General features: G+C 38.3%; 1 protein-coding gene across 1 annotated transcript; it reads left to right on the top strand.

Moving 5' to 3' along the window:
- The first annotated feature begins 6,673 nt into the window (after positions 1–6,673).
- DDX18 (DEAD-box helicase 18) lies at positions 6,674–20,411 on the top strand. Its single transcript, XM_027679081.1, has 14 exons — positions 6,674–6,791; positions 6,895–7,080; positions 8,064–8,207; positions 8,739–8,874; positions 9,622–9,722; positions 9,830–10,029; positions 10,113–10,227; positions 11,583–11,722; positions 12,177–12,338; positions 13,308–13,460; positions 14,174–14,287; positions 14,750–14,806; positions 16,152–16,329; positions 16,968–20,411. The coding sequence occupies exons 1-14, from the start codon at positions 6,674–6,676 to the stop codon at positions 17,108–17,110; spliced, it is 1,947 nt and encodes a 648-aa protein (XP_027534882.1). The 3' UTR covers positions 17,111–20,411.
- The last annotated feature ends 2,348 nt before the right edge of the window (positions 20,412–22,759 follow it).

Here is a 22,759-nt window from a genome sequence, read left to right as displayed (position 1 = left end):
ACTGTTTAGAGTAAAGGAAAAGGGAATTTCAAACTGTTACATGAAGAAACTATTACTCTTCAGCACAAAAAGGTTTACATATTTTAGGAAGAAATGTAACAATTCAACTATGTGATGGTATCTGAAGTTTTTCACAATAGTTACCATTGCATCCTTCTACAAGCTTTTAGACTTCTAGGTAAATGTATGAAAATGAATGAGACTGAGGAAAACTCAGAAAAATAAGTCACTGTTCTCCATCATCTTTTTCACCTACTGTATAAGAAACATAGGGCTATCATTCAAGGAAGTAAAATCTGATTTCAAATTTTAGAAACTACTTTAAAACAACAATTTAAAAATTATAACTGGCATGAGATAATTTAATTAAAAATATTCAACAAGGTGGAGAAAGTTTTGCAGTGAACAGTGTTTCAGGATAGGTAAATGAAGGAACACATGTAATGAACAACTTAAAAAAAACCCAAAAGGTAAACCTCAATCCTTCATTCTTTTTCCTTTTCAACTAATGGCATTTGTGTGTTGGAGCTCTCTCACAGTGAGGGTGACATCTTGTGTTCATTCCATACACAAATTGCCGCTGATCAATCTCCATCCAGCTGACATGCTCCCAGAATATCCCTCCCCTTCAAACTTCATCTTCAAAAGAGTTGCAAAGAATTTTAGCTGCCCCTATGTATTCCATTTACTGCCTCGGATTTCATAATCTCTTTTAGTTTAACTGTGACTTTATATTATTTGAACAGAGCTATTTTAAATGAAGATCTGTAAATGATAAAGCAATATAAGAGACACACTCCTTCTGAATAGGCAGCAGTAATATTTTTACTAGGATTCTTTAAATTAATGAGGGCACCGTAAAAGGAATGTCTTTTATGTCTGAGAAAATTATTTTAAAGATTATGAACCTGTCCGTCTGTAAGTTATAAACTAGTTGCTACACCTGCAGTTTGATTAATATGCTAATAAATCACTTGATCCTATTTGTAGCCCTTGCAGCATTTTGAAAAACCTTCACTAAGTTTTCTAAAAATGGGCAAATATTAAAAAATAGATCTTTGTATGTAAAGAAAGAATATTCTGAATATTGTGAATATACATGCTGTCTTAATAAGAGTGGATGTATCTTACTGTCATCTGAGAACATGATATTTATCAACACTTCCTAGGGATGGTGGAACAGTGGAAACAAACAACTGTAAACAACCTCCTAAAACAGAACAGAATATGTTTGATTATTATTTCATCTGATTCAGAAAAGCAGCTTCTGAGTACCCCAACAGTATTTTGTAAGTTTAAATACAAATGTCAGAAACAACTTGTAAATAAAATAAAATAAAATATAAAATAGAATCAAATCTCAACTATTCAGCTGTGTGTCCTGCATACTTTTACACTACAGTTATCCTCATGGTACCCTTCTGCCTGATACATTACAAACCGCTCTTATATTATGTATTTTCTGTTCTCTTGTTGCCTCTGTGAGGATAAAAATGTGCATAGCATCCTATTTTCCAAGAAAATTTTTTTGTTTGGAGTGTGCAAGTGTTAAATATAAAGTTATTGTCTATCTATCCTGGAAATGGCAAAGTTTTCTTAAGGAAAAAGAGTTACACAATTATAACAGAAAGTCCCACGGCAACAACTGTGACAAACAAAAGGGGATTCTTCCTTCAGCACTGAGCTGAGTGAGACATCTCTGGACCTTTGTGTCCAGCTCTGGGCTCCCCAGCACGAGGACAGGGACATTCTGGAGTGACTTCAGCAAATAGCCAGGAAGGTGATAAAGGGATTGGAGCACCTGGCATACAAGGTGAGACTGAGAGAGCTGGGACTGTTCAGCCTGGAGAAGGCTCAATGTGTATCAACACCTGATAGGAGGGAGTAAAGAAGATGGAGTCTTCCGTGGAGTCTCCATCCTTGGAAACACTCAAAATTGGAGCTGGACGGGGTCCTGAGTAACTTGCTCTAGTTGACCTTGCTCAAGCAGGGGAGTTGGACCAGGAAATCTCCAGAGGTGCCTTGCAACTTTAACCATTCTGTGATTCTACAATTGCAACTTTCTTCTTCATTTCTGAGAGATTTAACAAATATTTTAGATAAAGTAGGCCCTAGTGTTGGTGTATTTTGGAGATGAGGATCAAAACACTGACCTTTGCATAAATTTCAGTGGCAAGAAAAAGTATAATCCCTCTTACTGCATGGAATAACTACAGTATTTTATAGTAGGTGGCATTTCCTAGACTTTTCCCCTCTATCTGTGTAAAAGAGAAGATCATGAATTAGAACAATTGCAATGGTTTCAGTTCCAGTTGCAAAATATGGGCTGAAGAAGAAATATCCTAAAAAAAAATCATAAATGTGATTTGAATCCAACTATATTGCCATGTTCACACAGTGCGGATGATGTCACTTCTAACTGAGACAATACTTCCATATGGCACAAGGGAGACATTATTTAAAAGCAGTATTAAACAAAACCCCTAAAAAAAAGGTGATTATGATAGCCTAGCTTGCTTTTTCTGAACATGGATACTTTACTCTCCTTGCAAGCCATACTTTAAATTCCCTCATAGATTCAGTGATATTCAGTGCTACCCTATGAAGATATGATTTGTACCAGCAATTTTTAACTCCCATTAACATTGACATGTTCTATAAATCAAGTCATCCATTCTCTATGTGATATATCTGAATATATCTGTATCTACACCATTTACATCAGTTCAGGTTTGGGTAACTTTTCTCTGTCAAAGTCCAGATTTCAGAATTGTATATCTCAATTAAATTGGAAAATTGATTATTTCTGCAGATACCTTTGTATCCATTATTTGCATACATATTCAGATTAGCTTTCTTGCATATAGTAGACACATTTGGAAAAAAAAAAATCTGATATCTGATTTTAAACCAAGTCCTTTTGTATTACTGTGTGACAGATAAATTTGCTCTAACAGGGAAAATTATAATCTGTTAATGATGATAAGACAACTCTCAGTTTTCCAGTTCAAAACTTTTAGCTGAATGGTGCAGATGTTAATTAATTACATCAGTGATGATTTTTTCATGTCCAATCTAAGACATCAAAAAAGCATTTTTTCAGACCCTGACTTCTGAAAATAAAACCTGTCTTCCTTAAATGAACTCTGTGCTCCAACTCTTGTATCAAAAAATGACTACACACTTTTGTTTCATGACCTTTTATAGATTGGATTTTGGTACCTTTTGTACAAATTATCACCATCTACCTGAAATGATACAAATGCAATCAATTACTACTTTTGTGTTACATTTTAACCAACCCAAGTTAGTTAATGGTAACCTGGAACAAATATTTTGAATTTGGCTTTAATGATAAATTGACTCTGGGAGGTAAAATACTGACTTTGGAAGCCCATTAAAAACATTCATCTTAGGAGACAAATTCAGAGTACCTTATATGGACTTATTTAGCTCTGTGAAGGTTTTACTAACACAAAACATGTTTCTCTACAAACCTTCCTGCAAGACCATGTGAATAAAATTTGAGACATTTTGACAACAACTCAATAACCATTTAAAAAAATCCTTTTGTTCGTAACGATTGCCTGATAACTCAAGCAATTAGAAATGAATTTATTGGACAGAAATGAGACATGTACTAGGTGGAATTCACACAGTATCTAAGAAATGACAAAATTCAGAGAAAAACTATTACCATGAGTTAGTGGTTCAAATTATTGTCTAGACCTGTCACAATAAAAATATCATTATTACCTTCTGAGTCTTCTTTCTGTGACAATTACAGCTTGAAGAAAAAAAAAGCAAATACAAAAAGAAAGAAGCTTGTAAGACATGTTTTGAAATTTCCAGAGAAGCACACTTCTTTGTTAACTCTAAGCAACATATTTTACAAGACTTTGAGAGAAAGCAATGTTGGAGCACATGATAATTTGCCACCTAATGAAATCTGCAATTTCTGAATTCCTATACACAATGCTATGACATCTGTTTACACAGATGCAAGATCATCTTTTATCTACGAAGTTCTCCTTGTGCACCATGTTGACAGTAGCCAGCAGACAAGGCCAATATATTCTGGTCAGTGGGATCTGACATAACTTCTCGGGACAGTTTATCAATCTGGGCCTTGTGCCACACTAATGTAATTTCACAAAGACTTGCCAAGTCAGCCAGGACCCAACATGGCCACTGAGGTGAGTTTTTATTTAGGCTTTTACCTGACCAAGGCTTTCAGGTCCTAATTCTTGGCAGAGCTGGGGATGTGATGACGTGGGAAAAAGCAAAAACAGTTATGATCCTGGCACTACTGGTTAAGATGGGAACATGCAGACCATGCCATGGCCAAAGGACGTAATCTTGTCGCCCCTCAGTGTAAGTATTAGTGCCAGCTCCCTCCTGTCCAGGTTTTCAATACACTTTATCTGCACAATGACCATATTACAGAAAGAAGCCCTGCCTGGGTTAAATCCAGGTCCAGATAGTAAACACGTAAATCAGTACCAACTAAGGAGAGCAAACCCATGTCTACTTAAAAATACATCCTGCAAACACAATATAAGATAGTCAGGAAGAAAATATGTCCAGAACATAAATTACACTGCTCAAAATTAAGCTGATAAAACTGAGTCCCCTGGATTTTGTACCAAAATCCTTTCTTGCTGAGGATGGATCCATTTGCTTTCCAATGCAGTTGATGGAGATGGCAGTTTTCCATTCAACTTAATAAGCCAGTGGCAAGACCTGTTATCTAGTCCGTGAAGGTCTGGACAAGTTCACATGGTTCACAGTCTGAAGTTGTGGCAAAACAAATTTAATTCTCATCCTGCTGATCCATATGACCTCTGCAAGACAACAATTACAGATGGTGAAAAATTACTTTTGTTTCATCTCTAACATCAGTAGCTTTAAAAAAAATTATATGCAATAAACACTTAGAAATTAATACAGAAGTATTTCTGCAGTTTACTCTGTGTTACAGCCAGGTATCGCAGGCTGAGCTGTACACAATTTGTAATTATTCAGGTTCCTAAGAACGCGGTGGTTAGCGATTTCAGGTAGCACAGCTGCAGTGCATTCCTGTGCTGTCTGTGCCCTCTGCTGGTCAGGAAGGAGATGAGGGATGCTGCGATTCAGCCTCAGGGAATCACTCTTTTTGCAGAGGCAAAAAGCAGGAGGACACCAGAAGGAAAGGTCATGCTGCTGGGAACTCCAGTTGGCCGGCTGGAAAGTGCTGCCTAATAGAGCTCCAAGAAACCGTGCCCCGGAAATAATGGGCTCCCAGATTCACAGATGACACTAGAACAAGTTGCACAGAAAAAGTTGTGGATGCCCCATCCATGGAAGTGTTTCAAGGCCAGGCTGGATGGAGCTCTGAGCAACCTGGTCTAGTGGAAGGTGTCCATGGCAGGGGGCTGGAACAAGGTGATGTTTAAGGTCTTTTCCAACTCAATCCACTCTGTGATTCTATTATTTGGGCATGCACTAGCACTGCCAGGCTGATGAAAATGCCAGGGGATTTCCATGTTCCTTGCACAGGAGGAATAGACAGTGGTGGCCATCAGGTGGCTACTGCAGACTCAGGACTTCACTGAAGGCACAGCTGCGTCCTTTATCCCCAGGGTCGGTGCCAGACATTCTGCAAGCCTGAAAGTTTCAGTTTACAGGCTAGGGGGAGAGTGGTTGGAAAAGTGGTTTAGCAGAGAAGGACCTGGGGTCGCAGGTCAGCAGCTGGCTGAACACGAGCCAGGAGTGTGCCCCAGTGGCCAAGAAGGCCAATGTCATCCTGGTCTGTATCAGAAATAGTGTGGCCAGCAGGACTAGGGAACAGATGAGGCTGCACCTTGAGTGCTGTGTTCAGTTCTGCGCCTCTCAATTCAAGAAGGGCATTGAGGTGCTGGAGTGAGTCCAGAAAAGGACAACAGACCTGGGGAAGGGTCTGGAGCACAAGTCCTGTGAGAAGCAGCTGAAGGAGCTGGGGTTGTTTAGTCTGGAGGAGGCTCGGGGGAGACCTTATCCCTCTCTACAACTCCCTGAAAGGAGGTTGTACCAAGTGGGGATCGAGCTTTTCTCCCAGGCAACAAGTGACAGCATGAGAGGACATAGTCTCAAGCTGTGCCATGGGAAGTTTAGGTTGGACATCAGGAAGAATTTCTTCACAGAAAGGGTGATTAAACATTGGAATGGGGAGCCCAGGTAGGTGGTGGAGTGACCGTCCCTGGGGGTGTTTAAGGAAAGACTGCACGTGGCACTCGGTGACATGGTGGTGTTCGGACATAGAATCACAGAATCGATTAAGTTGGAAAAGACCTCTGAGATTGTCGAATCCAACCTGTTTCTTTCTCCCGTTGGAGTTAAACACCCGTAATTGTGAGCGGAGGCAACACCATCGGGCAGACGGGTCCTGCGGGGGAGATGGCGAGTCCCTTCCCGCGGTAAAACCGGCCCGTTTTCCGCCTCGGCGGCGGAGGTGCGGGCCCGGCCGGGACACCGGGGCCGGGAGGGGATCTCCGCCGGTCTGACGGCCATGCCCGGACACGGGCCCGGGCGGCGCTGCCTCCGCCGGGCCCCCAGAGGGCGCTGCCGGGCTCCCGTCGGGCCCCGCGGGCGGCTCGGGCGGTCCCGGACGCGGCGCTCCCACGTGTGCCGGGACAGCGGGGCCGACACCGCCGCGATGTCGGTGCCGGCGGCCGCCAGCAACCTGCCCATGCGTCTGCTCCGCAGGAAGATCCACAAGCGCAACCTGAAGCTGCGGCAGCGCAACCTGAAGCTGCGGGCGGGCGAGGGGGCAGGTACGGGCGCGACGGAGCCTCACCCCGGCTGAGCGCTGGCCGAGCCGCCGCTGACTTTGTGTTCTCTCCTCTCCCTCTTTCCCTCTCTCCCTGCACCCCGCAGTGCCCTCCCCGGGCCAGGCGGCTTCCCAGGGACCCCCGGAGGAGGAGGAGGAGGAGGAAGCAGCGGCGGCCCCGGAGATGGAGGAGAGGGCGGAGCCTGCGGACGCTGCCGGACCCGGCGGTGGGGAGAAGGAGAAGAAGAAAAAGAAGAAGAAAAAGAGGAAAGCGGCGGCTGATGCGGGAGATGGTGCGTTGTCTTAGCAAATACAGCTTGTCTCCCAGGGCTGGGCTATTCTTGGGCACCCCTAAAGCGCCTCCTTAGGGTTTCCGTCCCGTGCCATGTGCTGGTCTGGTGAGTGTTTTAAAGCCCCAGAGGTCTTTAGTATTACCTGTTTTATTGCAGCTGTAATGTTTGAACTCTAATTCATTCTAAACCTGTAGCAGCCAATGTAATTGTTGCATAGAATTCTGCTTGGTAATATTTAGTTCGGATGTTTTGCTTATTTATTGTACAAATGTACACCCTGTGTTTCAGAGTAGAGCTCTGACAGATGGGTGATCTCCGTGTTGGCTGTGCAGCCAATACGACTTTTTAGCAACATGTCCAGCCTTTGACAACATCTGTACATTATGAAACTAAAGTATACTGGAAAACTACCCAAAAAATAGCACTCCAGAAATATTGCTAGATTTTCGTGTATTTTTTTACATATGCATATATATACAGACATATATATTTTTCAAGCTTCTATTCCTCATGTGTTTAATTTTTGTGACACTTATCATGGTTATGCCAGTGAAAAGATGCTTTAATCCTCTGAGGATTCAGGTACTTAAAATGCAACAGAGACATTATGTTTCACATATTCTGAGCACAGACTATGTTGGAAACTTGATGTCTGAATTATAGATGGGAAAGAATTTTGTAACTTGTTTAAGGACAATTTATCTTGTTTCCACAGAAAGTATCATGTAATATACATTAAGCTTCATTGTTTTACTATGCAAAGTGGGTTGTATGGAAGGGACTTCGGAATTTTTGCCCCGTGCCTTTGAAAATTCAGTAGAAACCTTGCCTCCCCTTCTCCAGGCCCTTCCACCCGATGGAAAAGCATGATCTTTGTACATGGTTTAGAGATTAAAGGAGATGCAGTCTGTGGAATGGTTTTTCATTATTAATGTGTCCTTTTTATTACTAACTGACTTATCTTCTGTAAAACAATACTCTAGATACAGAAACCAAAAAAGCAAAAACTGAAGAAGATGAATCTGCAGAGGTAGAAAATGGAGATAAGCAGAATTCTGGAAAGAAAGAAGTGGAAGAGGAGGATGGGGAGGAGGATGAAGTGCCCAGTTTACCACTAGGTTTAACAGGTATCTTGTGTTCTCTTTTTCATGTGTGTGCAAAAACCCAAGGTCTAACACTTTCTTCCAGAGCAAGTTGCAGTTTTCAAATGATCTTTGTAATGCAGGTGCTTGAATTATGGTGATGTGACACTAGCAGCTGTTCAGCTGTCCTCCAGTTACTCTTCTTGGGAAGCTGCATTATATACACACCTGTTAGTCTTAAAATTACTAGTGAAAGTCTGTTTTTTAAACCTGTATACACATGTGTTTAACTGTAGAGGAAAAAATCCATTAAGAGCAAGGTGGAAACGTGCAACTAATAAATTGGCCATGAGAAGCAGTGGATTCATGTTCATTCTTATTAGCTCTGTGTAGTTTTCTTAGTACCATATTAATAGAGAGTATTTTGTCAATGTCTTTGGATTTTATCGTAGAATGCAATAAGAAAAAACCCTTTGATTTTTTTTCATATAGGTCAGTTTTAACTGGGTAATTTCAGAGGACAGATGGAATTGAAGAAATAAGTTTAAACATTTTTCATTTTCCCCCTCACTTCAGGTGCTTTTGAAGACAATTCTTTTGCTTCCCTGGCTGGTGCTGTCAGTGAGAATACATTGAAAGGCATAAATGACATGGGGTTTACACATATGACTGAAATTCAGCATAAAAGTATTAAGCCTCTTCTGGAAGGCAGGTAAGAAATAAGTCTTTTTAATCACTCTCATATCAGAAATGTTGTGTGAATTTTGCTAGCAAGCTAAATACATGAATCATAGAAAAAAATCATAGAATCTTTAAGGTTTGAAAAGACCTACAGGGTCATCAAGTTCAACCTCTGACCCAGCACCACCTTTTCAACTAAACCATAGCACTGAGTGCTATGTCCAGTTGTTTCTTGAACACCTCCAGGGATGGTGACTCCACCACCTCTCTATGCAGCCCAATCCAATGCTTAACAACCTGTTCAGTGAAGAAATTCTTCCTGATGTCCAACCTGAACGTCCCCTGGCACAGCTTGAGGCCATTTCCTGAAATATGACTTTCTACAGCTAAACTGTTGGGGTTTTTAATGCATTCTCTTATGTTTTATGTATTTTGTTTATAGTCATTAATACAAAAAGTCTGTCATTATAGTGTCTGAACAAATACTTAGGGTAAGGTCCTGGAGCAGCTTTGCCTTTGGCTTTGGAAGCAGAGAATCCTGTTTTCATTAGTCTTGTCAGAGTGTCTCAAAGACACTGTCACCAGAGACAGAGTGACCGATTGCTGTGACCTGCGTCTGACACAGAGCTCTTAATACCAACTCCACTGGTCTCTTTTAGGCCATGTCAGGTTTCTACAGCATCAACATTGTTCAGAGTGGGACTGTTCTTTTGTCTGTATGGCCAACTAAATACTTATTTTTGTATCTAAATACTTTTTCTAACTCTGTTCCATACAGGGATATTTTAGCAGCTGCAAAAACAGGCAGTGGCAAAACACTTGCATTTCTCATTCCTGCAGTAGAGCTCATCTACAAGCTGAAATTCATGCCTAGAAATGGTAAGGCTCTTCATTTCACAGCTGAATTTTACTCAGCCATTTAGGGACGTGGTTAGGAGGGAACTGGATGAGTTGGAATTTACTCCTCTCATTGATGTATTTTTTAGGAACGGGTGTCATTATTCTTTCTCCTACTCGAGAGCTTGCCATGCAAACCTATGGAGTTCTTAAAGAACTCATGAATCATCATGTTCACACCTATGGTCTGATAATGGGGGGCAGTAACAGATCAGCAGAAGCACAGAAGCTTGGAAATGGAATCAACATCATTGTAGCAACACCAGGGAGGCTACTGGATCATATGCAGGTAGATACAATATTGATGTCTAATCTGTGTTATTAAAATGTGACTCCTGTCCCTGTCTGACTGTGAATTTGTTAATCTTCTAGAACACTCCAGGTTTCATGTATAAGAACTTGCAGTGTTTGGTAATTGACGAGGCAGATCGAATCTTGGAGGTTGGATTTGAAGAAGAAATGAAACAGATCATAAAACTTTTACCAAGTAAGAACAAAAAAATCAGTCTTTCCTGGAAATCACTTGACTAAAATTATGTCTTCTTTCTGACTCAAGTATTATAAGAGAAGTCATTAATTTTATAGTTCTGTAAATGAACTGCGTAGTGGTTGTCTTACTCTGTCTTTTTTTTTCTAATACCTAGTATATATTACTTGTTTAACATCATTTATCTGACGGACAGAGGTTTCATGTGCACTTTAGAGATATAATTCTGTTCATATAAGATCGTTTTTTCTCATTCTTCCTCCTCTGCCTGTTTATTTCTTGAAATTCATTATTTCCTAATAAGATTTAACTATAAGCAAAAAGTTCTTCTGTCTTGCAGTTCAAGGTTTTTTTCATACCTCCAAGACCAGTGTCTTAAGAAAGTTTAAGTATTTACCTAAAATTTTTCTTTTCCTAATTTTTCATTTCGTTATTCCTTGTAATTGCTATATTGAACACATTCTCAGCGTCAACAAGGCTCTCTCCTTTTAAAAATGCAGAAAAAAACCCAGTGGAAACAGTGCATGAAAAACCCCAATGATAAATATTTTGAGTTTCCACATCTTAAATATTAAAATTCAGATCTACATGCTTAAAATGCAGATATATATTAATAACATCATGTGAAGAATGTTAATGAACAGTGCTAAAAAGAGAAAGGGAAGGAAGAGCGTGAAAATTACATGTGGAGTGGGAATTGATAGAGAAAAGAAATATTTACTTTGCATGAGTTTAATTTGGTTTCATTGTGTTAGAAAGGAAATTGTATTTTAAAAGAGATTCTTCAAAATAGAAAAAAAAATCAAAGATGGTGGCACTGAATGTTCATCAAGAACCGTTGCTATTGTTCTTGAAGTTGTGACATGGAACAGGCTGAGTCTGCATTTCCCATGTACCTGTGCAACAAGAAAATGTTGTAGGATCAGGATGTGTGTTTGAGCTGAGAGATGACAGGCAGGAGATTTCTTACACAAAAACATTTTAATATTCATGGGAATTAAATCAATTAATAGGTAGAATTACAAGACTGGTCTCTATTTAAATAATTGCTTTGTGTCTAAATTGGATTGCAAATGATATTGACATTTTCCCAGAGAGGGATAATATTGCAAGTTTATAGCTGTTAGGATTGTGGAAGTGGGGCTAGCCTAAGTAAACAACCTGTACAATCCATAATACAATTACACTGCATGTTGTTTGTCAGTAGCAGTATGTTTTAATTAGAATTTAATTGAAAAAAAGTAAGAGACTAAGAGACTTGCTCAGGGCAGTTTTCAGTTGGGTATTTTATGGACTTGCTATTTGAATTCTCCTTTAAAAAGTAAGGCTGTCTTTCAAAATAAATATTTTTCCAGAGCGCAGACAGACGATGCTTTTCTCTGCTACACAAACAAGAAAGGTTGAAGATCTGGCAAAGATCTCTCTGAAGAAAGAGCCACTGTATGTTGGTGTTGATGATAACAAGGAGACAGCAACAGTAGATGGTCTTGAACAGGTAAAGCACAAACATTAGAAGGGGTATGATCTGTGAACACACCAATTCCTCTGTGTTATTTATGGGGTTGTACAAACGATGTCTTAAAAGGTGTTTACCATCCTAGTGGGCAGAAGCCATCCAGTTGCCTAAAGGGCTTTATTCAGGGTGCAAACTATGGTAAGTTACCTGCATCTGGTCAATGTTTGCAGGACAGATGATATAAAACCTCATGAAAAAATAATATGGGTACTTACACTTGTCTGTTCCTATTACATACACAAGCTCCAGTTGTCTTTATAACTGCATATTCCACGTTAGTGACTAGAGATTGATATGCTACAGATATATTTCATTGTTTAACTATTTGGTATATTTGTTTCACAACATAACCCTTCCCTGATTTAACTGTATTGCTGAAACAGAATTCTTCTCCTTGCTTCTCCATATATAATAATGTTTAAAAATTTTCCAGGGGTATGTAGTGTGTCCATCTGAAAAAAGGTTCCTTTTGCTCTTCACATTCCTCAAGAAGAACCGGAAGAAGAAACTAATGGTATTTTTTTCTTCATGTATGTCAGTGAAGTACCACTATGAATTACTCAACTATATTGATCTGCCTGTTTTGGCCATTCATGTAAGTGTTTTATTCATTAGTTTATTTTCAATTAATCTCATAGTACCTGGAAGTTGTTACTGACCTTACATTTGACTTGTTTGTTTCAGTCCAGTTTCTAAAAAAACAGACACCCTACTCACAAAACTGGTGATGGTCCTGATTAGTCTGTAGAGAAAGGAGATAAAGCAAAGACTGGATAATAACAACACTTCAGTTATTAAACTTCCTATTTTTTGAACTAGGATGAACTATGATATTAATTTATGCTCTGTGTGTAGAAAGAATTATGTTTTTTTCCAAGAGGTCACCTTTCACAAGCACTAAAACTCAATTTGTGGAGTAAAGCTCTTGTCAGAGAAATCCAAAGTTTCTGATCCCTGAAGTGTTTGGTGCTTTTTCTAAGGCCAGGGTGATGTTTGGTTTTGCTATGGCAATTCTTACCATTTGGATGAGCATTGTAACTTTTCTGTCAAAACCAAAAAATGCATAGTTTGGGACAAAGAATTGACTGGAAGTCTATGAAACCGTTGTAAGTAACCACAAATGTCCTTTTTTATTTTGTTCTTTGGGAGATTTTTTTGCTTTTGTTTGGTTTTGTTTGGTTGTTTGCTTTTTAACCTGTAATCACCCTTAACGTATTGCTAGACTTGCAAATGTCCTTTTTCTGAACTTCAGACATTTATGCAGCCCTCCTGAACAGAATGTTTATGCAATTTTTACTTTTTAATACTTTTGGTGATACATTGTAACCTCTGGAAATTGTCACTTCGTGTAGCCCTGTGCTGTTTAAGTTTTTCCTTGTTTCTTCACTGTGAAATGATCCTGCTTGGTCTGTACAAAACCAAGATTTGGAAAGATGCCCCAAATTATTTTATATGTATAAAATAATATATATGTGAAATGAGAAATTGTATTTAAGTTTATCAGCTGGCAAATTTAGCTTTTTTTGGCTGATATTTCAAGCTCCATGTGTTTGTTTCCTTTTAGGGCAAGCAGAAGCAAACCAAACGTACTACAACGTTTTTCCAGTTCTGTAATGCAGAATCTGGAATATTGCTGTGCACTGATGTTGCTGCCAGAGGATTGGATATTCCTGAAGTTGACTGGATTGTCCAGTATGATCCTCCAGATGATCCAAAGGTAAATTAAGGAAAGAGAGAAAGAAATCAAATCTTAACTACAAACATAGTTGCAGAAAAAAACTGAAACTGCTGCTTGAGAGAGGTCAGGATTCAGCCATGATCATATCCAGCCACTGATTTCTTTCACTTCCCTTCACCATCTCCTAGGAAATCCTGCTCCTGAGACCTTTATCATCTTTTTAAAAATTACTTTTTAAAACATTCTTTTTGCTGTGAAATTAATTTAAAATCTAATCAGCTAAACAACAAAGCGCTTTTTAAGAGGAGTGTTGAATTTATGTGTGCATCCCTGAGTCTTAACAGCTTTTCCAGTTGAAATTTGATTTTTGTTTAAAAAATAATATTCTGATTTGAATCAATGTCTACTATACACAAGGGAAATTAAAAAAACTCAGAAATTTTGACAAATATACACAGCAAATTCACCAAAGCCAAGGTTTAATTTTCAATTACAGCAGACTAAGATTTTTTTCCCTCAGTAAAAGGTAAATTACTTTAGCCAGGGGTTCCATCTCAGCCTACCTGTGCTTTGCATCTTCGGCAGTTGGTTTCCCTCATCCATGTGTCAGTGCCAAGAATAAGTCTTAAGAAAGAGTGAATGATGTATTATGTTATATTAATGTCAAATTTTGAGTATTTTTTGTGAAACACTTTGATTACTGCAAGTTTTTAAGACTGATTGAGTTTGCTGTTGCTTATTCTTCCCAAAAGGAATATATTCATCGTGTTGGTAGAACTGCCAGAGGCATAAATGGGAGAGGTCATGCTCTGCTCATTTTACGACCTGAAGAACTGGGCTTTCTACGATACCTAAAACAAGCCAGGGTAAACTTGTGTCTGCATTTTAATGGGGTTTTTTGTTTGTTTACTGTACATCAGGTTTTTAAATTTAAAAACCTTTTTACTATTCAAAGATCAATTTCAATTTATTAAATTCCAAAAGAAGCGTAGCCTTCTTGTAAATGCAACCATTTTAATATGATGGAGCTGCACAGAGGTTTTTTTTGTTGCTCTCCTTATGGTCTTGTTTTGCCACTTTTAAAGTGGTATAACTTCTGAAGCAAAAGTGGTAAAAGAAGGTGTCATACTGAGCATCTTTATTACTCCAGCTTAAAGGAAGTGATAATACTGTCCTATTGATGTAAAGGCACTTTACAGATACAGCTCTGGTGTTAAAAAAGAAATCTTCTGTTATCTAGCAGGTCTTTTTGTCTTGGGTCTTAAACACATTCACTATATACAGAGTGTAAATAATTTTGAAATTTCATTTCCTCTTTTGTTTTTAAGGTACCGCTGAGTGAATTTGAATTTTCTTGGTCAAAAATTTCAGACATCCAGTCTCAGGTATGCAATGACTTTATACTACAATTACTTTGAATATTATATTTTACATGGAGATTGTTACAGCCTATAATGACTGCAGTTCACAAATAGGTGTGCTTGTTTAGGAAAGTTCCTGTAAATGAGCACTGTGCAGAAAATCCTCCTACCCTCGGTGACAGCAAGAAAATATTTAGAAATTAAAGATGAATTTTAATATCTAGTACTAAATCGTGATCATTATACAGTACAAATTTGATTTTAAGAATTGTTTTTTCACATTACATCACAAAATAACAAAAGGACAATGATGCAAAATGACAGTGTTGTCAACCTGCTTTCAGCTTTTGAACAAAATGTTCTTGTCTGGCTTAGCAAATAGGGGGTTTGTTGGGTAGTTACTTATGTTTAGATTAATTGTGAGTAATGTATGTATTGGAAGATGATTTTCTCAGACTTCAGTGTGCAGAAATACATCCAGTACCAACACTTAGGAATGTTACTATATAGTCCATATGTATTTTTAACTAGCTGGTGTTAGTAAAGCCCAGCATCAGCTAAACCTGCTTTGTGCTCTGGTGCTACAAAAATAACCATGGAGCACAAAGTTGAGTGGAATAGCATAGATAATTCTGTAGATGTGAATTTCTGTTGTTGGTGAGTTCTGTGAATCATTGTTTTGATAAGAGATCTATGAAGTTTCTTTGCAGTAACTTAAATTTAAAATAGCAAGTACAAGAAGCTGGTCCTTACATAGAGAGGTTCCTAATTAAGAATAATCAGGAAATGATGGTGTCTAATGTAACTTATTTTTAGTTTGCTGAATTAACATATGTTAAACATCAAATGAGACACTGATTTAATGAGAATTGGGAACCTGGCCCACAACAAATCAAATATCTCAGTCTACACTAGTGTATCTGCATTTTTGTCTTAGAATTAACATTTCTTATTTTCCAATGCATTTGCACCATAATAGATAAGACTGTACAGAATTGCACGGAATCGTGGAGTTTAGACTTAAAAGTATATTGTTGTTGTCCACTAATTCTCAATACACATAGTTTCATGGTGTGGCTGCAGTTGTATTCTCCTTTTTGATTAACTTTTTTTAATTATTTCTATAAATTTAATAGTTTCTCAGGCTTTGTTTGTAGTGTAATTCAGCTTCAAGCTGTTTTGTCCCTCTACTTGTTTGTAAAAGCATTTGATACCTGTATGTGCACTCAGCTGTCACAGGGCAGTTTTGCTGAAGTGAATAGAGAATGTCATTGCCACTCACAGAGTAAATAATCTGCTGGAATAATATTTATGGACTTTACAGATATAATTGTTTGTGACTCTTGGTTGTTTTTTTTTCTCTGACCAGCTGGAAAAACTGATAGAGAAGAACTATTTCCTTCACAAGTCAGCCCAGGAGGCATACAAAGCTTACATTAGAGCTTATGACTCCCATTCTCTGAAACAGATCTATAATGTCAATAACTTGGATCTTCCCAAAGTCAGCCTTTCATTTGGTTTTAAAGTTCCTCCATTTGTTGACCTCAGTATCCTTTTACTGCAGTGTTTCAAAGTTGAATTTCTGCATTATAAGTGTTCTGTGCAACTTACTGAATTCCTGTGCTACCTCGGGTTCTGGTGGTTTGTAGTTGTGGGGTTTTTTTTGCTATTAACCATAGGAAACCATCGTGCTCCCACAGTAGTTTATCAAAGAAAATGTTACATTGCACATACTATAACTGCAAAAATTGCCTACAAACATCTGTGTTTTGGTGCATGTCGATGCTGTGTGTGCCTCAGTTGCTGTGGGGCAGCAGGTACTGGAATGCCCACATGTTCCAAAGTACTGTTCTCCTCTGTGCAAAATTATTTTCATGGAAATGCACACGCTTATGTTTCATAGTTGTAGAATATTGACATAGAGGGGCAAAAGCATGAAATAGAAGGCTGTATCTAGATTACTGTCAGACTTGGCAGTGGATGGAACTTGAAGCAATAGCACTTTGGACAACTGCAGGAGTATTTAGAACCACAGGCACGTAGTTCTGGTTTCCTCTATAGTTATGCAACTCAACTTTTTGTATAGTGCTGGTATTTTTACCTCATATTAATAACCCTTTCAAAACCCAAAAAACCAATATTTGAAAGTATTCCTTTTTAAGTTCTTTAACCAATAAAACTTCAGATGTGAACAGCAACCATGGCAGAAGACTTCAGAAAAGAGGTGGAGGTGGAGGATTTGGTTACCAGAAGTCCAAGAGTGTCCACAAAGCAAAAATCTTCAAACACATCAGCAAGAAATCAGACAATCGGCAGTTTTCTCGTTAATCATCCAGTCATTAAAATGGCTGCTGGCATTGAAAGAGCCCACCTTGATCAAAACCATCTGGCAGTTACTTTCAGTTTAAACTGCTCCATTCACGTGTTTAGGTGGTTTTTTTCCGGGAACATGTTGTATTTCTCAGGTCAGGAAGACTCTTTGGAAGGGAGACTAAAGGATAAAATGGCCAGCTAATTTTGCCATATTTAAGGAAGAAGCTCATTTAATTACTTAAAGTCAATACTACAGAGGTTTTTATTAAAGAAAGAAAAATTACTTTTAGGTTTTATAGAAGAACTTGCTTTACATTTACCCTTTTTTCTATGCACACCTCTGAAAATTGTTGGAGTGGTCAACATAAGGACATTACAACATGAGATAAAAAGGCTTTGCTCACATGAATCTTTGCAAGGGATTTTAGTGCTACAGAACTCTGCACTGGCCATCAAATATGCTGAAGAATATAGAAAGATTCCTTTAGAACAGAGTGTATGGATGAATAATTAAGGCTGTATGAGCTTGTGATTAATTTCAGACATGGTATCTTTATAACAAGTACAGTGTCCAAAATAATAAATCATCTCTTACACCACTTCTGGGACATGCATAATACTCTTTTAATGTTGTGATATAATGGTAACATTCTAGTGCAATGTTTGGTTTTCCTTTATGTTCACTTTAAATCTGAAATTATCTACTGTGCTCTCTTATGAAATGCAAAAAGAAATAAGAAAAGCAGGTAACATAAATTGTACTTGACCCAGATTATGTTTTTTAAGATACTTCATAACCTTGATGCAGAGAAGGTTTGTAGTTGTATCTTGTAAATTACAAAAGTGAATTCCTTTTAAGTCTTAGTATATCAGATCAGTGGTGGGCAAAGGCAAAGGTGCTGCCACAGGACTGAGAGTGGAGAGACTCAATAAGTGAAAAAATGAAATGGGGTATAGATATACTAGAACAGTATTTTGAAGGAGGAATATAAAAGACTGAAGTGGAAGAGGCTGGAATACACATTGCAAACAAAGAAATGTGAAGGGTGCAAAAAGAATACACAAGTTGGGCAAAAGTAGAGTAACTGTATTACATATTATTTTCATCTCTGCTATTGTAGCAATAGGTAACTGCTTATATGAGACTACAGTGGTGGTGGGCAAGTGTTTAAAAAGTGTTCATGTGTCAAGACAGGGAAAGACAAATGTCACAGAATCCAGAAATCTGGACCCCATGTGATTACAGTAAGCCAGCTTTTAATTAACATTTAAAATGTAACTCGGGACCAGTTACAAAAGCATAAGCAGTTATTCCAATATAAATAGGACTGTTGTTTCTTAGGTCTTCTGAAGTAGCATGTCAGATTTAAAACTATGATATGAGCATTGATGTATGGCCAAAAAAAATAAGTGAACTTTATTTTCATCCTTAGAAAAAATAGATAATTTGGGGGGGCAGAAATAATATCACCATTCTGTTGCCAGTGCTTCCACCATTCAGAACTGAGCATTGCCTGCTTTTCCATTTCTGTCTGTAGACTTGGACTTTTCAAAATTCTTAATTAACACTGGTCAGATCTTCAGAGTTTCTGATACGTCAGAATATTTCAGTAGATTAATTTTGTCACATGGATTTGAATGTCTTGTGCTTCTAGGGTTGCATTGAAATGGCAAAATCTGCTCTGAAGGGTAAGCAATGCTAAGAACATGATGCCTGTCTCATTGAGTTCTAATCTTTGATTCTGGGGTTTCTTATATATTTATAAATAATAGATGTTAAAATAGTTCTCATGCCTGGTTATTAGTGGCACATTTTAGGAGTTATCTCTGAGACCTACAGCCTCATACAGTTTAAGGCTTCTGTCTGTAGTTGCCAGCTGTGTAGTCACAGCATGGGAATTAACTTACGTTATAGCAAAAGAAACGCTGAGGGACTCATTAGATGAACTGCAAAATTAATTACTTGGAAAGAGATGTAAGCAAAGCTTTAGTAAACCTCTGTGAAGATCAGAGCATGGTGATGTGAGGAAAAGCAGCCTGGCTGTGGTAGTGTGGAATATTTGTTTGGAACAGGAAAAAGCTGAAATGTTGGGCCCAGTCAATGGCCACCTGTCTGACCATGTGCTGCAGAGCCAGGACTGGTTGGGCTTGAAAATGCATCAAAATTCCTGCCACTTCCCTGTGTAGGCAAAAGCCTGCACTGTGGAGAACTACTTTTATCTGTCAGTCATTTTGGGAACAGCAAGCTGGCTGCTTTCCCAACAGTTTGAAAACCTCTAGCTGCACCTAATTTTTTCTTTGGAAGAGCTGAGGTACTGTCTGATACATGGGAAACACTGACAAAACAGTGCTTTGGCATGAGCCTGCACAGTTCCTCCCTGGGATATTTGGGTTGCATTTTCTTATAGACCCTAATACAAAGAAACCTTTGAACCAACCTTACTTTGGAGATGAAAAGACTGGATACTATTGCTCTAGAGTAATACTAGCTTACCCTAAAAAAAAATTTAAACACTATTACGTAAATATTTTATATGTTTGATGGCTGCACAGCCTGTGGTAACTACATAATTTGCTCTGATTTCCTGATCAAGCAGAAGAGAAATTCACGAGCTGAGACTAAGTGGGAATTAAAAGAGAAAGGGCTTCAGCTTCCTGGCTTGTGCAGATGCAATTACCTTTGGCTTTGTTTATGAAATCAGAAATGACAAGTAGTTTCTGATGAAATATCATGTATGGGGCAGCATCTGTTCTACTGTGGGGTATTGCAAGAAGTGTAAAACATAGTCAAACTGATTGGAAATCCAGCATTTCCTTTGCAACTTCCCCTGTTATCAATCTTGTGAGCAGTTAATAGACCTCAGCCCTCAGACTCTCAAGGCTTGTCTCATAACAGTGACCGATAGGTTGGGGACTAATATTGTGTGCCTTGAGAAATTGCCTCCTTTCTCTGAGAACCTTGACAAAGAAATTGGACTCTTTAAACCACTTAAGGGGATCATCAAAACTGTCCTGCTTGAACTCAAAGATTTTTTTGACAGTTCTTGGAACAGGCCCATAAAGGAGAATTCCATTGCTGAGCTACTGTTCATAATCATGAAAGATCTTGCCATGATACAAGTTTCCTTTGCCATAACAAGTTATAGACAAGCACAAGACCAGCCAGAAAGTGTTGCCATCAAATTTTTCAGGGTGAATGTCACAGGTAGAGGACACTTTTATTGACGGTGTAGAGCAAGAATGCTTGAGAACTGGGTAAGATATTATCTACTGAGGTCTGCTGTAAATAAAAAGTATGTTTATGTTTTGGCAATAATTAGCCTTTTTGTTTGATGTATGAGTTGATGACTCAATTTAAGTAAGCTACCAAGCTTTAGATACTCAAATGATTTCCTTTCAAGCCAGTGATCTGAGGCTCAGGGGAAGCAAGCTATCACAGGAAGAGTGAAAAGGGTCATGTGATTTTAAAAAAATAACATTTTAGTAGAGGTCCCACTGTGAAGGAAGGCAGGGTGCTGACAAGACACAGCACAGTTCTGTGACTTTTGCTTGTAGTTCTACCACTGTCCTATTTTGGACACAGTTTTCCAGTTATTTCACCACCACCACCCCCCCCAAACTCAGAAGGGATTTTACAGAGACCTAAAAGCCTAACAATTAGAAAAGCCAGTTATTAGCCCTTGAAAGGTGAGTTGGTTGTTGGGGCTGGGTTTTATTTGAACTAAATTAATGCTGAAAGAAGCCTAGAAGCAAGGGGCTGGGCATAAAGAATAAAGTCTGTCACTGCTCTTGACTTTTGCTCTACCAGCTTGGTTTTCTCAGAATTTGAGCTGCTTGGCTTGACAGGGGAATTCATGCAACTCTTTTTGATGCTTTTGTTTGTCCAATGCTTTTAGATTTATAGATGATGTTGAGCCCTGACAATAGGAATCCAGCCTCCTGAACTGGAATGCTCTTAGCTTCTAAAAAATCTGCTTTCTTCCATCAAACTCATAAATACCACGATGTTGCTTCTGTCAAATCTCTTTATTGCACAGCCATGTGGGGAAGAGATGACTTTTTTTTTTTTCTCAGCCACCACGATAAACTTTTGATATGGAGTTGTGAGGAGAGGTAGAGGAAAGATGCCATTAAGAGAAGGGAAGACAAATGGAAAATTGAGGTGCTGTCTAGAAACACATTCACTTTGCTATATCTGTGTCATCCAGCTTAAGAACTGCATTCACTTTAAAAAAAAAAAAAAAAAGAAAAAGCCAAGCTTGAGCATACTCTTCAATAGCAGTCCATCTTCCTAAACACTTCTGTAAGCTGCAACACTGAAAAACATAACCATCTACTATTTTTAACCAGTTGGTCAAAATTTAAAAAAATAAATAAATTCATAGGCTCTGCAAAATCTTATATAACAGTACCAAAACTTCCAAACTCTATTTTGGCTGTCAGCTCAATATGTTGAACCACCCAGGCTTTCTAAGCTCCTCTTTGAGTGGTTGCAATCACCTATGAATGTTGAGAATTACAGGAATACCAGATATGTTATTCAGAACTAAGCCTAGAGGTTCACTCATAGGGGCTGACAGACCATGTGAATTTGCAGGAGTTATTGGGTCTCTGGATAAATGTTCCTGATACATTGTCACTTCTGATTTAAAGCACTTTCTGTATGGGAAAACAGAGGAGGAGGCAAGTTCTGGCACCTTTCTGTCATTGTTATTAAGAGACCAGAGAAGGAATTTATGAAAGTACATAGTAACACTAGTACCTACAAAATGTGATTTGAGGGCCTAAATGTAACCCTAAAATGACATTGCTAAAAAAACCAAACCAAACCAACCCCACCATAAAGCAACTTCATGGTTTTATAGAAATTGTATTCACTGATATCTTTGAATTCCTTTCTTTAAGTGTGGCAGAAGAAAAATTAGCAAAATGGTGTGTGGTACTAAAAGAGATAATTCTCTAATACTAGAAAAATAATCCTTTCCCAGTACTAAGCCCTATTGCAGATGATCTGTAGCAAAACTGTATGAAGTGCTAAATGATTATTTAAACATTATATTTTCCCCTTCATTGCAAAATCTTTTTCTGGTGCTTGGCAAGTATGTGCTACTATAACTCTATATAAATTCTCCATCATTTTTTTTGTCCCGCTTTCTACATAAATTCTGGAAGGGATTATTTGTAAATAAGGATAGAGAATAGAATGGAACAGAATAGAATAGAATAGAATAGAATAGAATAGAATATTTTCAATTGGAAGGAACTCACAATGATCATCCACTCAAGGTGAGGGTACACTAATGCTATTTCAGGTGCAAACAGGTGTAATTAATATTAAGCTCAAAGATTTTTTTTTTTATTTTAGTATGGGCATAAAACTTGCCTATTCAAAAGTATTGCACAGAGAAATAAACCACACACACACCTGCCCCAGACTTGGACTGATGGTAAATTCATACAAAGGCCTTGCTTTAGATTCACTCCACATTATGATGGCAGTGGAGTTAATTCGTAGTAATAGGTGGCCTGTTTGGGGAATGTTTGTGAACACTTTGTCCAAGGAAAGAAGGATATTTCTACCAAACTTAAGAGAAATTTGAAATGAGTTGCACAGGTTTGAAGTGAGCTAGAACAAGAATCAAAAGGCATCTGGACACTGCAACT

The sequence above is a fragment of the Neopelma chrysocephalum genome, unplaced genomic scaffold (assembly GCF_003984885.1).
Source record: "Neopelma chrysocephalum unplaced genomic scaffold, ASM398488v2 Primary Assembly neopelma1_44, whole genome shotgun sequence".
NCBI lineage: Eukaryota > Metazoa > Chordata > Aves > Passeriformes > Pipridae > Neopelma > Neopelma chrysocephalum.
This window is presented reverse-complemented; position numbering and strand designations above follow the sequence as displayed.

Excerpts from the sequence above, each read along its gene's own strand:
- DDX18 (XM_027679081.1), top strand. The coding sequence starts at position 6,674 with ATGTCGGTGCCGGCGGCCGCCAGCAACCTGCCCATGCGTCTGCTCCGC. Across the intron at positions 10,228-11,582 it reads GATCATAAAACTTTTACCAA|AGCGCAGACAGACGATGCTT; the intron begins GTAAGAACAAAA and ends ATATTTTTCCAG. Across the intron at positions 11,723-12,176 it reads CAGTAGATGGTCTTGAACAG|GGGTATGTAGTGTGTCCATC; the intron begins GTAAAGCACAAA and ends AAAATTTTCCAG.